Source organism: Pongo abelii, chromosome 18, assembly GCF_028885655.2.
Source record: "Pongo abelii isolate AG06213 chromosome 18, NHGRI_mPonAbe1-v2.0_pri, whole genome shotgun sequence".
NCBI classification, from domain to species: domain Eukaryota; kingdom Metazoa; phylum Chordata; class Mammalia; order Primates; family Hominidae; genus Pongo; species Pongo abelii.
In genome coordinates, this window is record NC_072003.2 from 31,198,008 (window position 1) to 31,210,681 (window position 12,674).

Consider the following 12,674-nt stretch of genomic DNA (forward strand, 5'->3'; position numbering starts at 1 on the left):
CAAACAGAAGCAGGATGACCAGTGAGTGGGATGCTGGAGTCATCCAGGCCAGAGATGGTGCAGGCTCAGACCAGAGGGGGCGGAGGAGACGGGGAGAAATGGTGGGACTCTGGATGTGTTTGGGAAAAGAGTTAGCAGGATTTGCCGATAGATTAAATGAGCTGTGTGAGGATGAGTGTGTGTTTGTGTCTGTGAGGAGAGAGAGAAAGGAGTCAAAGACGACTCCAAGGTCTTTTGCCTGAGAAATTGGAAAGATGGAGCTGTCTTTTGTTGAGATGGGGCTAAGAAAGGGGCAGGAGTGGGGTGTGGAGGAGTCATCTGTGCCACCAATGTTCGACCTGTCATCAATGTTCTCTGGTTTCTACTTTCTTTTTTTTTTTTAATTAAAAAAATTTTTTTTAGAAATTGGGTCTTGCTATGTTGCCCAGGCTGGTCTCAAACTCCTGGCCTCAAACAATCCTCCCACCTCAGCCTCCAAAAGTGCTGGGATTACAGATATGTGCCACCCTGCCGGCCCCAGGTCTCTGCTCTCTAAGCACATGGTAGGACTGAAATTCTCCAGTCCTTGAAAAGATGGACATGGCCATGTGATTTGCTTTGACCAATGAGATGCAAGTAGGATGGTACGTGCCGCTTCTAGGCAAGGACTCATACCCTTTCCTGCCTCGACAGCCATGGAAAATCAGAGATGGAGCATCCTTTATCCAGGTCCCCAATGAGGTCACCATGAAGTAGAGCCCCCCGCTGACGTGCTACGGATATGTCACGGGAGTAAGAAGTCAACTAGGGTTGTCTGCAACCTCCCACATCTGCAGATTGCTGCAGATAGCTGCAACGGCATAGCCCAGCCTGCCGTGGCTGAGGACGGCAGAAAATAGGTGATTAGGTAGGGACATGTTAATCTGAGATGCCTGTGAGATCCCCATGTGGAGAGATCCGCCAAGCGGAGACAGTGACTCGTGTCCAAGTCTTCTGCCTCCCCACCCCACTCAGCTGTGTTCTGGAGAGGGTCTTCCTCCTCTATGCCCCTTCCAGGACCACCCAGAAGATCTCCCTCAAGGTGGGGCTCGGGCCAAGTGGGGCTGCCTGGGACAAGGCTGGCAGAGGGGGGCAGAGAGCGTGGCCAGTGGTGTCCAAGGGGCTGGAGGAGTGGGGGTTTCAGCCTCCCATCCCCTCTTCCAGAAAAGGATCCCTTGTAGAGAAACCAGGGTGGAGAGAGGCCCAGAGAGAAGGGGGGACACGCAGACGTAGACAAAGGGGAGCAGAAGCCCCACAAATGTGTCCAGAGGGGACAGAGGCAATCAAGTTGACTTAGGGAGAAGCTGCTTCCCACATGCCACGTTTGCTTAGAGCGTGAATGACTAATGAAAATAGCACTGTTTTCCTAAGATGCTTGTATTCTTCTAGTCACACTTTACATAAGACTTCTTTTTGTTGTTGTTATTAGCATATTATTATTATTATTATTTGGGCAACATGAAGAGGGTCAGTGATGAAATGAAGCCCCCATCCCCCAAACACTGCACCCACCCACTGCTGCCAACTGGGAGGACAGAGGGGGACTGGAGGGCAGAGTCAGATGAGGGAGGGTCTGGCCTTCTCCATCCGTCTGGATGGGGTGCAGCCACTCCCCCGGGGCTGAGGACTCAAGGAGTCACTTCCCCTCTAGGGGCCTCCTGGAAAAGAGCAAGGCGAGGCGGGAAGGGCCACGTGTGTTGCTACCGCCTCCCCTGGGCTATTTCGGGCTCCCCTCGCTCGCCTCTCTCCTCTCCAGCTTCTCGGGCACCCTCCTCCCTGTGCGTGAGTGCACGTGCACATGTGTGTGTCTGTGCATGCATGCGTGTGTGCACACACGTGTGTCTCTTTCTCTGCCCACATATTTCTCCCTTTCTCCGTCTCTGTCTGTTTCTGTCTCATTGCTGCTCTCTGCATCTCTGTCCGGGTGTGCACCCAATGCGGTGCACGTGCCTCGATCTCCCTCTGCATCTTCTCATCTCTCTCTGTGTCTCTGTGTCTCTGTGTCTCTGTCTCTCTCCTCACTTGCTCCCTCTGTATGTGTCTGCCTTTCTCTCTGTTGATCAGTCCTTCTCTGGTCCCCTCGGTCCCCCTCGCAGCCTCCCTCTGCATCCCTCTCAGATTCAGTGTGTGCCACCCGCCCTGTGTCTGTCACCCCCCACTCCTCACAATGTCTGTGTCTCCTGCCCTCCTCCTCCCCTCCTCCCCAGTGGCTATCTCTGATGCACACTCTGGGAGGCCAGGACTTCGGACAAGGCTACCACGGCCACTGTCCTCGCCAAGCTCCAGCCCAAATACCCACCCCAGCTCTGCTTCCAGAAGCTCTGACCCTCCTCAACCTCCATCACCTCCCATCCCCAGTCCCCACCATCAGGGAAGAAGGAAGGCCCCTGAGAGGGGACCCTGCCTCCTCCAGGCAAGCTTGGGGCCAAGTCCTCTTCCACATCTCACCCACATCACCCACACTTTGGGAGGCTGCGGCAGATGGATCATCTGAGGTCAGGAATTGGAGACCAGCCTGGCCAACATGGTGAAACTCCATCTCTACTAAAAATACGAAAATTAGCCCAGTGTAGTGGCAGGCGCCTGTAATCCCAGCTACTCAGGAGGCTGAGGCAGGAGAATCGCTTAAACCCAGGAGATGGAGGTTGCAGTGAGCCGAGATTGCACCACTGCATTCCAGCCTGGGCGACAGAGTGAGACTCCATCTCAAAAAATAATAATAATAAAATAAAATAATAAAATATTATTATTACAAATATTTTTACATAAAAAGAAAAACAACTGGGGGCTGGGAACTCAATCCTGTCAAGAGCAAAACTCTGGCCTAGAAGTTGCAAATTGACGGGACAAGGGTCTACCCACCCCTCGAAAGTGTTTGATTTTGGCCTGCAGATCAGATGTCTTTAAAAAAAAATGGATTTGCTGCCAAATGTGAACAATCAGCAGATGTCGTATAAAAACTGGGAGTTTTGAACAAAAATGGACCACTAGGCACTCCACGAGCCACCCCCTCCTGCAGTGAGAAAGCTTCTGGAACCACACAGCGGTTGCCCAGCCCCTGCAGGCCCCCTACTCCTTCCTCAGGTTTCCAGCCTGGCCCCTGTGGGATTTTAGTTGGTGGCTCTGGATCCGAGGGAAGGTCCAGCCTCCAGGAGCCCAGTGGCCCTGGCTCTGGCCTCTGAGGGGTGGTGATTTCACCTTTGCTGCAGCATTATTCTATTTTTATTTTTATTTATTTTTGAGACAGGGTCTCCCTCTGTTGCCCAGGCTGGAGCACAGTGACACGATCACAGCTCACTGCAGCCTGAAACTCCTGGGTTCAAGCAATCCTCCCACTTCAGCCTCCTGAGTAGCTGGGACTTACAGGCACACACCACCACACTTATCTAATTTTTAATTTTTTTTGTAGAGATGGGGGTCTTGCTATGTTGCCCAGGCTTGTCTTGAATTCCTCAAGGGATCCCAAAGTGCTGGGATTACAGGCGTGAGCCATTGTGCCCAGCTAGCATTGTTCTAATAAACTCCTCCTTTTATTATTATTTTTTTTTTTTTAAGATGGAGTCTTGCTCTGTCCCCCAGGCTGGAGTGCAGTGGCGCGATCTCAGCTCACTGCAACCTCTGCCTTCCGGGTTCAAGCAATTCTCCTGCCTCAGCCTCCCAAGTAGCTGGGACTACAGCTGCCTGCCACCACCCAGCTAATTTTTGTATTTTTAATAGAGATGGGGTTTCACCATGTTGGCCAGGCTGGTCTTGAACTCCAGACCTCAGGTGATCCACCCGCTTCGGCCTCCCAAAGTGCTGGGATTACAGGCATGAGCCACCACGCCTGGCCCATTCCCCTTTTATTCTTATCTGGGGTCGAGTTTGTTTCCATCACTTGAGACCAAAAGAGCTTAACAAGCACCGTCCTGAAGGCAGCAGAGGCCCAAGGTTGCAGCATCCTCACAAGACAGCTCTGAGTCTGGCACCCCAGAATTTAAACACGGGGGAGTGACCGTGAGCTCCCCACAGGATCCCACTAAACACCTCTCCTTGGAAATAAACCAAGAGAGGGAACAGGGAAGAAAGAAGAACATCTGACAAGTCCACGGGAATGACAGGCACGGAGTAGACAGCCCCGGCCTCTCGCTGCCCACAGAAGCCCTGGGAAGTCCCCAGAGCCCCAGTACATTCCACAGGTGTTCCCTGAGTCCCTCCTGAAAACTTAGTCCCTGCTATAAAGACACATGCACACGCATGTTTATTGTGGACCTACTCACAATAGCAAAGACTTGGAACCAACCCAAATGTCTAACAGTGATAGACTGGATTAAGAAAATGTGGCACATATACGCCATGGAATACTATGCAGCCATAAAAAATGATGAGTTCATGTCTTTTGTAGGGACATGGATGAAGCTGGAAACCATCATTCTCAGCAAACTATTGCAAGGACAAAAAACCAAACACCATATGTTCTCACTCATAGGTGGGAACTGAACAATGAGAACACGTGGACACAGGAAGGGGAACATCACACACCGGGGCCTGTTGTGGGGTGGGGGGAGGGGTGAGGGATAGCATTAGGAGATATACCTAATGTAAATGACGAGTTAATGGGTGCAGCACACCAACATGGCACATGTATACATATGTAACAAACCTGCACATTGTGCACATGTACCCTGGAACTTAAAGTATAATAAAAAATATATATTTTTAAAAAAAAAAGACTTGGTCCCTGTCACATGGTGCTGCCTCCCAGAGCCTGGACGAGCTGCCACGCTGAGTCCTACGGCATTGAAGTGCCAGCTTATCTAGGCTCTGGGGGCAGCACAGTGTGACCGGGACAAGGCTTGTCCTCAGGGAGCCAGCGTCCCAGCAGGGAGATGGATGATAGAGAGAAGCCAGTGTGATACGCAGTGGGTATGACCTTGATCAGAGCAGTGGGGACATCAGGGGTGCAGGGGAGTGCCAGCGGGCGGCAAGGTGGCTAATTTCAGTGGGGTGGTCCAGGAAGGCCTCACAAACAGGAGGACATTTGAGCAGAGACTTGCACGGGGTTGTCTTGTGGAAGAGTTCCTGGAGGCAAGGAACAGCGAGTACCAAAGCCTCGGCCTGTCGAAGAGCCAGTAAGGAGGCCGGTGTGGCTGGAGAAGAGTGACTGTGGGGGTGCAGAGGAGTGAGGAAGGGCAGGAGGCAGCAGGGAAGACTGCAGACTTCCCAGCAGTCCTTGGAAGGCATTCGACTGTGACTGAGTGAGGAAGGGTCCGGAGTGGGGAACGGGGGTGATCCACCTCAAATGGAACAGGGAACCCTCCGGCCACTGGGTGGAGAAACAGACCATGAAGTCAAAGCCAGGAGCAGGGGGAGCTGCAGGGCGAGGTGGGACGCACTGGGTTCTGATTGACCGGCTGGCAGGATGGACCAATGGACCAGGCGTCCAAACTGAGGTTTGGAGGCCTGAGCTCCTAGAAGGGAAGGGCGGCAATTCATGTAAACTGAGGTCAGAACAGGTTGGGGGGCGGGGCACCGTGGACTCCCCCAGGGGCAGCTCCACTCACTCCCATTGGGAGTACAGACTCCATCTGCCAGGTTTTCAAGAAAAGCCATAAATCCAGATGTTTCTATGAAGTGGCTCCATATTCAAATGTTGGCAACTTATTCAAAGACACTGGGAACACTGCAGGGCCAAACAAAACAGATACACAGTTCAGATGTGATGCACGGGCCACCTGTCTACAGCCTCAGACTCAAGGGTCAGATAGCAGCAAGTCCCGTTTACCAAGTGCTGGCTGTGGCCAGTGGAGTGCTGGGACCACATTATCTGGATCAACCCCAAAGATGCTATCGTGGGGCAGATAGGATCATCCTCATGCCCCAGCCAAGGAAACTGAGGCCCAGAGAGGGCAGACTCCTACCCAAGGCCACACAGCAGCTGGCAGTAGTATGAGGACTAGAACCTGGACCATCTGGGCCCAAACCCTGTGATGGGTCATGGGACAGGGCTCTGTCACCTCCATCATCCACACAAAACACTCAACAAAACCTCCATTTTACACATAAGGAAAGAAAAGTCCAGAAAGAGAGGGAGTGTGATTTCTCCGAAGCCACTCAGTAAGTTGGCATCAAAGCCTGGAGCCAAACCCGGGGCTCGTGACTCCAGATGCAGTGCTCCGCCCAACGAGCCTGGTTGGAGGAACAAAGGGAGCCTGAGTGAGCTGGACTGGGGAGACTGAGGAGCAGCACAGCACAGCAGGCAAGAGCCAGGCTCCGGAGCCTTCCGCCTGGGTGCACATCCAGCTTTGCCGCTTACTAGCTGTGTGCCTTGGGCAACTCACTTCACCTCTCTGTGCCTCTGTTTACTCATCTAGGAAATGAGAGCAACCAGGGCACCCACCTCGTAGGGCTACTATGCAGACAAAAGGAAGTAATACTTGTCAGGCCAGCCACGGTGGCTCACACCTGTAATCCCAGCACTTTGGGAGGCCGAGGCAAGCAGATCGCTTGAGGCCAGGAATTTGAGACCATCCTGAGCAACATAGTGAAACCTCATCTCTACAAAAAATACAAAAATTAGCCGGGTATGGTGGCGTACACCTGTGGTCCCAGCTACTCGGGAGGCTAAGGCGGGAGGATGCCTGAGCCCAAGAGGTGGAGGCTGCAGTAAGCTGTGCTCACAACACTGTACTCCAGTCTGAGCGACAGAACAAGACCAAAAAAAAAAAAAAAAACCCATGTCAAGGAGTTAGAGCAATGCCTTCCATCATGCAAATCTTTGCCCAACAGATGCTCCCAACATGAAACACATCGAATATGACACTAACATACACCCAAGCACCAAAAACCTCCTGGTTGGGGACATCACAGGGGTCCTCATACTTGTGACACTGTAGCAGCATAATTTAGGGGACTGGGCAGAAGAGCTGGGGTTCTCTGTTCAAAATGAAGGAAGACAAGATGGGTACAGGGAAGGCTGGCTGGAGACTTGACTCTGAGTGACAGGAGGGCAGTCAGAGGTGCTGTGCCCCACATCTAACGATGACTTGGATGCTGGGTGCAGGATGAACTGGGGAGTGGGGGTGATGGCAGAGGCAGGAGATGGCTGCAGAAGTCCATGGGAGACACGGGTGGCTGTGGGTGGCTCAGCCCAGGGTGGCAGCAACACCGAGGTGGTGCTCCCCACTCCCTGCCCTGCCTCACCAAATCCTTGCATCTCCGGCGGGTGCTAGCTGCTCTGATCCCCACCTACGCAGTAGCCCTGGGAGGTTCCTGCCTGAAACCACGCTGCCAGTAAGAGGCAGAGCCCACCCTTGAACTTCCACCAGTTCTACAGGGGAGAGAGTTTTTGAGTTTGAAGGAAACATGCTCCTTCCTACCCCAACGTCTCTGGGACTGTGGGAGGGGCCACCGCGGTGTGGGGCGTGTTGGCTCCCCGTCTGGGTCCTGCATGGGTCTTCTGGCTTCACACCCACCCCATCACCACCCAGCCCTGGGACTGGTCTCTCTCTTCTCTCTCCAATCTCACCTCCCTCCTGCCAGCCTGGCAAGTTCCCCAAGACCCCTCCACCTCCCCCCAGTCTTCCCAAGCCACCCCTTTCGTGCAGCTCAAAAGCATACAGGATGAAGTCCAATGCATGTGGACATCACCTGTGCTCCCAGCTGGCACAAGCTCCCACCTGCCCCACCATCGCCCCTAACCCAGACCTTCGTCCTCCCCTCCTCCAGGCCTCTCCTCAGCCACCCCCACCACACCGACCAGAACGATGCTTGCTTCTGCTCCCCACCAAACCCCTCCCCAGCGTCTCAACCAGAAGAGAAATCCAATTTGTGTGAAGGGCTTGGGGTGACTCTGTGTCGAGGCCACGCTTCCCTTTCTATTTGTGGAAGGACGCGGGTGCTCTTCTTGGAGCAAGGAGAAAAGGTTTCTTTGTGCAGGGTCTGGTGAAAGTGTGTCTGTTTAGGGCAGGCTGCAGTTTTCTTTGTGAACGCTGTAGATTTTTAGTGTGGGAAAAAGGGCTTATTACATTTCCCTGTGGCTGCCCGAGTGGGGAGAGGTTTTTCTGAGCCTAGAAAGGAATGGCCGAACAGGCGAACAGGCGTTGGAGTGGAGGGAACATTTAGCAGCTCCTTCTCATGGAGCGGTGAGGATCTCCTGGTTGGTGTTTGCATTTGGGTGCACGTGAAACACACAGAAGGAAAGAAAGCTTTGCTGTAGTTTGATGGAAGGGAGGGAAGTTTAGCCTTGATGTATGGGGGTTGGGGAGGCGAGATTTTGTTCAGGGGGCTATTGGGATGTTTTTTTCCTCTTTGAGTAAAAAAATAAAATAGTCACAGAACCCAGAGGAAAGGTTGTCATGGCAACAAAAGTTTGAGGCCAGGTACCTGCTATCACCCTTTCAGGACCACGGTGGTGGACAAGGCAGGATTCTGGCACTGTAGGATCAGCTGCAGAAACCATCCCAGCTGGCTCCGATTCCCAAATTTCTCACCAGCACTGACAAGCTGATAACTATTTTCCAAGCTCTCAGAGAGGAAAATTGTGATTTGGGGGGAGAGATGATCTCCAGCCCACAGTGGCCAAGAGGAAACTGGGGGTTTCTTTTATTTACCCAACAAATTAATCATCCGCATTTCTGAGTATTGGGAGTGAGGGTCTTAACTGAGCCCCCCAAAATGCCACCTTTCCTGACCCCTCAACTGTACTATTCTCTTCCCCGATCCCTTCACTCTGATTTCTTTCTGTTCCCGAGAAGATAATTCCAGCTCCCTTGCCAGAATCCCCTGTAAGCCTAAGTTTCTCATCTGAAAAAGCAAGTGCCCTAGAAGTGTCTACCTCAAAGGTGGCGGCCAGGATTCAACAAGATTCAGGAGATGAGAAGTTTCAGGAGGACTTGGTGCACGCTAAAGTCTCAATAAATGTTAGCCAACATTGTTTTTTAAATAATTTTCAATTAATAATTTTTTAAAATACTTAAATATCCCAAGTCAAGCCCTGAAAGAACTACAGGGAAATAATTGTAGCAAGTACTGGGACCGTGACCTTCAGGGAGCAGCCAAGAGAGACTCCAAACAATTAAGAGGCTCAGCTGACCAGCTTGGACCAGGACACTCCACAGAGGTAGAGACAGGACCACTCCGGTGCCAGAGATGCATCATTGTATTTTCAGGTGTGTGCACAGAGGAAGGGAGGCAGAGGTGGTATCTCCCCAGGGCTGGGTCTCCTGAGCCTTGGAAACACCTTCTTGAACTTGGAGAAAGATGTACAGTAGCAAGATGTCTACCTCTAAGGACGAAGATGTTCCTGACAACAAGGTGTTATGAGGCCTCCATGTGAGAGATTAGGGTTGGGCTGTGCGGAAGGCAGGGAATTTTGGCCAAGATGCCTTTTGAAGTTAATAAATTTAATTGCATCCCACAGTAAACATTTGAGTCTTGAGTGTAAACCAGAAGTGGGTCTGATGGGATGAAACCAATCAGGGGCAGGTCCCTATTCAAACACCATGTATCTCTGACAAACGGCCAGCCTGGCTCAAGTCACAGAAAAGTTTGGTCACGCACCCCCAGAAGCGAGACAGAGGAGGCAGCACCGCAGGAAACCTCCAGTTCATCATCCCAACCCCATCCAGTATGCACCCAGCAAATGTTTATTGAAGACCTACTGTGCGCTAGACATTACTCGGAGGCAGCAGTGAACGAGACCAACCATGCTGGCCCTCACAGAGTGACATCCTATGGGGAGAGGGGACTATAAGCTAGTGACCAAAAACAGGTCCCAGAAAATGTCAGGCAGTGCCAAGTGTGGCAGGGAGATAAACGCAGTGGTGAGATCCAAAGATGGAGACCCTCCCTCCAACGGGGAGCTCACAATGTTGTCCCTTCTCAGTATCCTGACTTGGAAGGCAGGTGGGAGAGTCCCAGTCAAAACAGCCCCTGAGGAAGGAGGTGGGGCGGGGAAGGGCATTCCAGACAGAGGATGCAGCCTGTGCAAAGGCCTGGAGCTTTTCACTGCTTCACAGCTTCCTCCCTCTGCCCTCTAAACAACTTAGGCCACTGGCTTATTTAGGGCAAACTAAGGGTGGAGGTCTGCTCTCACCCACCCTTGAGCACACACATACGTGTGGTGTCCACACTGAGGAGCCAGGCATGCAGGGAGGAGTTTTAACCTTGGAGAAAGAGGTCAATTCATTCAGGAGGGTGTCCACGCCTGGACACCCGCTCGGAGACACCACGTGTTTCGGGCCAGCTCTACCTGCTGTGTGGCACAACCAGCTGTCGGGCAGCTGTCCCCTGGGCCCTGCCACAGCCCGGCTGTCTGCCTCCAAAACACGCACTCCAGCCCAGGCTGCCTCTGGAGGGTAGAGCAGGGGGTTCAGGCAAAGGGGACAGTTTGATCTGCCTTCTGAAAAGTCAGTCCCCCACCGAACCTAATGGGAGCCTTGTGCTAAGCTAAGCCCTCCTGGACTCCTCGACCCAGAGTTTGCCCAGCTGTCCCCAGTTCCCTAGCCTGCCTCTCCCAGGAAGGGGCCAGGATACAGAGGGCTCCCTGGCGTCTGGCAATTGGGGTGCCTCTGGGCGGGTGCGGCTTTCCGGGAGCCCGCGGGACTCCCCCACTCCCCACTCCCGTCTGGGAGGTTCGGCGCGGGTTGGCGATGGGGGTGGAAGGCTCCCGGGTCTGTGGATCTGCGGCGGGAGGGGCGGCTGGCCCCAGGGGCGTTCCGGGGTGGGTGGGGGCATCTAGTGCCCCGCGAAAGGAAGAGGAGGAGGGGGCGAGCGTGGAGATGAGTTCAGGAGCGGAAAGCAGCGCGCGCCCCTCCGACCGGCAGCTGGGGTGGGCGCCTTCCCGGGGCGCGGGAGCGTCCCCAAAGCCGCGGGGCGTCCGCAGCGGGTAGGAGCACTGCCTTGCACCTCTCCACGGCGAGGCGTCCCGCACGTCCCCCCGTGCTGGTCCCCGGCCCCGGAACGGCGCGCGCCCCCTGCCCCGGAACGTCGCCCCTAGCCCGGCGGAGCGCTGGGAGCTGGGCCCAGGCGGCGGGAGGAGGGCGAGCAGGTCCAGGGCTCGGGCCTCGGTGGCCGCGCCGCCCCGGGGGAGCCGGAGCCGAGCTGGCCGCCGCCCGCGCGCACTCACCAAGCCCGCTGAGCTCCTCCTCGCACGAGTACCAGATGCCGGTGTGGAAATTCCTGAAGAGGAAGCGGTCGTCGCCGGTCTCCCAGCTGTAGAGCGCGCCGCCAGGGGGGCCGTTCCCCGAGGCGGTGGCGGCGGCGGCGGCGGGGGCGGCGGTGCCGTTGGCCGTGGCGTTGGCGCCCGAGTTGGGGCAGTTGGCGCGCCCGCCCTGGCCGCAGCCCGGCTTGGGGACCCGCTGCGTGCCCTGGCACCAGTGCGTGGTGAGGAAAGCGGTGGTGGCGAACAGCAGCGCCAGCAGGTTCAGGGCCACGGCCAGGAGCGCTCGGCCGCGGCGGCTAGTCTTCATGCCGCCCGCGCCGCCGGGACGGGACTGCACCGCCGGGGAGCTCCGCGCGCGAAGTTGGCAGCTGGCGCCCCGCGTCAGCGGCCGCTGCCCGCCGCGCCCCGGGGCTCGGGTGCCTGCGATCGGCGGCGGCGGACGCGGCGCGGGCCCATGCCCCCCCCCAACCCTGGGGTGGGGGCGCGGCGCGGGGGGCGTGCTGGGCGGGCGGGCGGGCGGGGCGGGCGGCGGTGGAGGAGCGGCTCCGGCGCGCCCGGAGCCCGGAGCGCGAGTGCACCTCGGCTAGGAGCCGCTGGCGCCTGGCAGCGGCTACGGCGCAGGGACGCGCGCCCCTCCGTGGGGAGACACCTGCAGGCGGCCCGCGACACTGTTCCGGCGCCCGCCCGCACGGGGAGAGGGGGCGCCCCACGCCGGGCGCGGGCGGGGGCCTGGGAGTGGAGGGACGCCCGTGAAAGAAACCCGAGCCAGGGTGAGGGTCTGAGACGCAAGGAGAATCCCAGGCAAGGCGCTCCTGAGAAAAGATCCCCACGGCAGACGTGGGGCAACAAAACCCGCCGGGAGCGGGCATCTCATGAGACCCAGAGAGGCCCTGCCCCAGGAGACAAGGGCAGAGCCTGCTGGGGCTCCCCAGGAGGGACACGGGCCAGCAGGACCCTGCCCCAGAAGGGGATCCCCAAAAGGAGCCCCGCACCAGACCCTGAGAAGGGAGTTTTTCCAAAGGGTCTAAACAGCAGAGCCTGCAGGGCTTCCCACAGCCAGGGAGCTGCAAGACCCCCTGGATAAGACACCCCATGCTGGACCTGGAGTGGCAGGATCTGTCAGGAGGCGCCCCTCCTGGAGTGTGGGGTTATAGGGTTTGAAACGTTTTTCTGTCTCCTGGGTGTCACCTCCAGCATCTGGGAAGAGTTCCCCTCCAAGGATGAAACTGTCATCTGGGCTCCCAACCATGGCATGCAGCTGCAGGAAGAGTGGCAACGGGGTACCCCAGACAGCCCACTGCACCCACCTGAGATCCCAAACAGCAGAACCCTAGGAGGGCCCATGCCGGCCACAAAATTATTGCAGCTACCAGGCAGTGGTGCCCTACAGGGGCTGCCAACCCTGCTCACGTGCACACCATGGGAATGTGGGTACAATCTTCAAGATTGGGGTGGGGGCAGGGTGGTCAAACATACTGACTTCGGGATCAAGCATATCTAGGGCTTGACCAGC

At 55.8% G+C, this 12,674-nt stretch overlaps 1 protein-coding gene across 2 annotated transcripts in view; it reads right to left on the minus strand.

Moving 5' to 3' along the window:
- GSG1L (GSG1 like) overlaps nt 1–11,544 on the minus strand; it is a 272,892-nt gene extending 261,348 nt beyond the window's left edge. The window contains exon 1 of one of the 2 annotated variants that reach the window (XM_024233794.3): nt 11,126–11,544. In XM_024233794.3, the coding sequence (XP_024089562.1) occupies nt 11,126–11,468 (343 nt within the window). In that variant the 5' untranslated portion in view covers nt 11,469–11,544. The remainder of the gene's footprint in view (nt 1–11,125) is intronic. The other variant, XM_002826267.6, reaches the window with a different exon arrangement.
- Nucleotides 11,545–12,674: the final 1,130 nt, after the last annotated feature.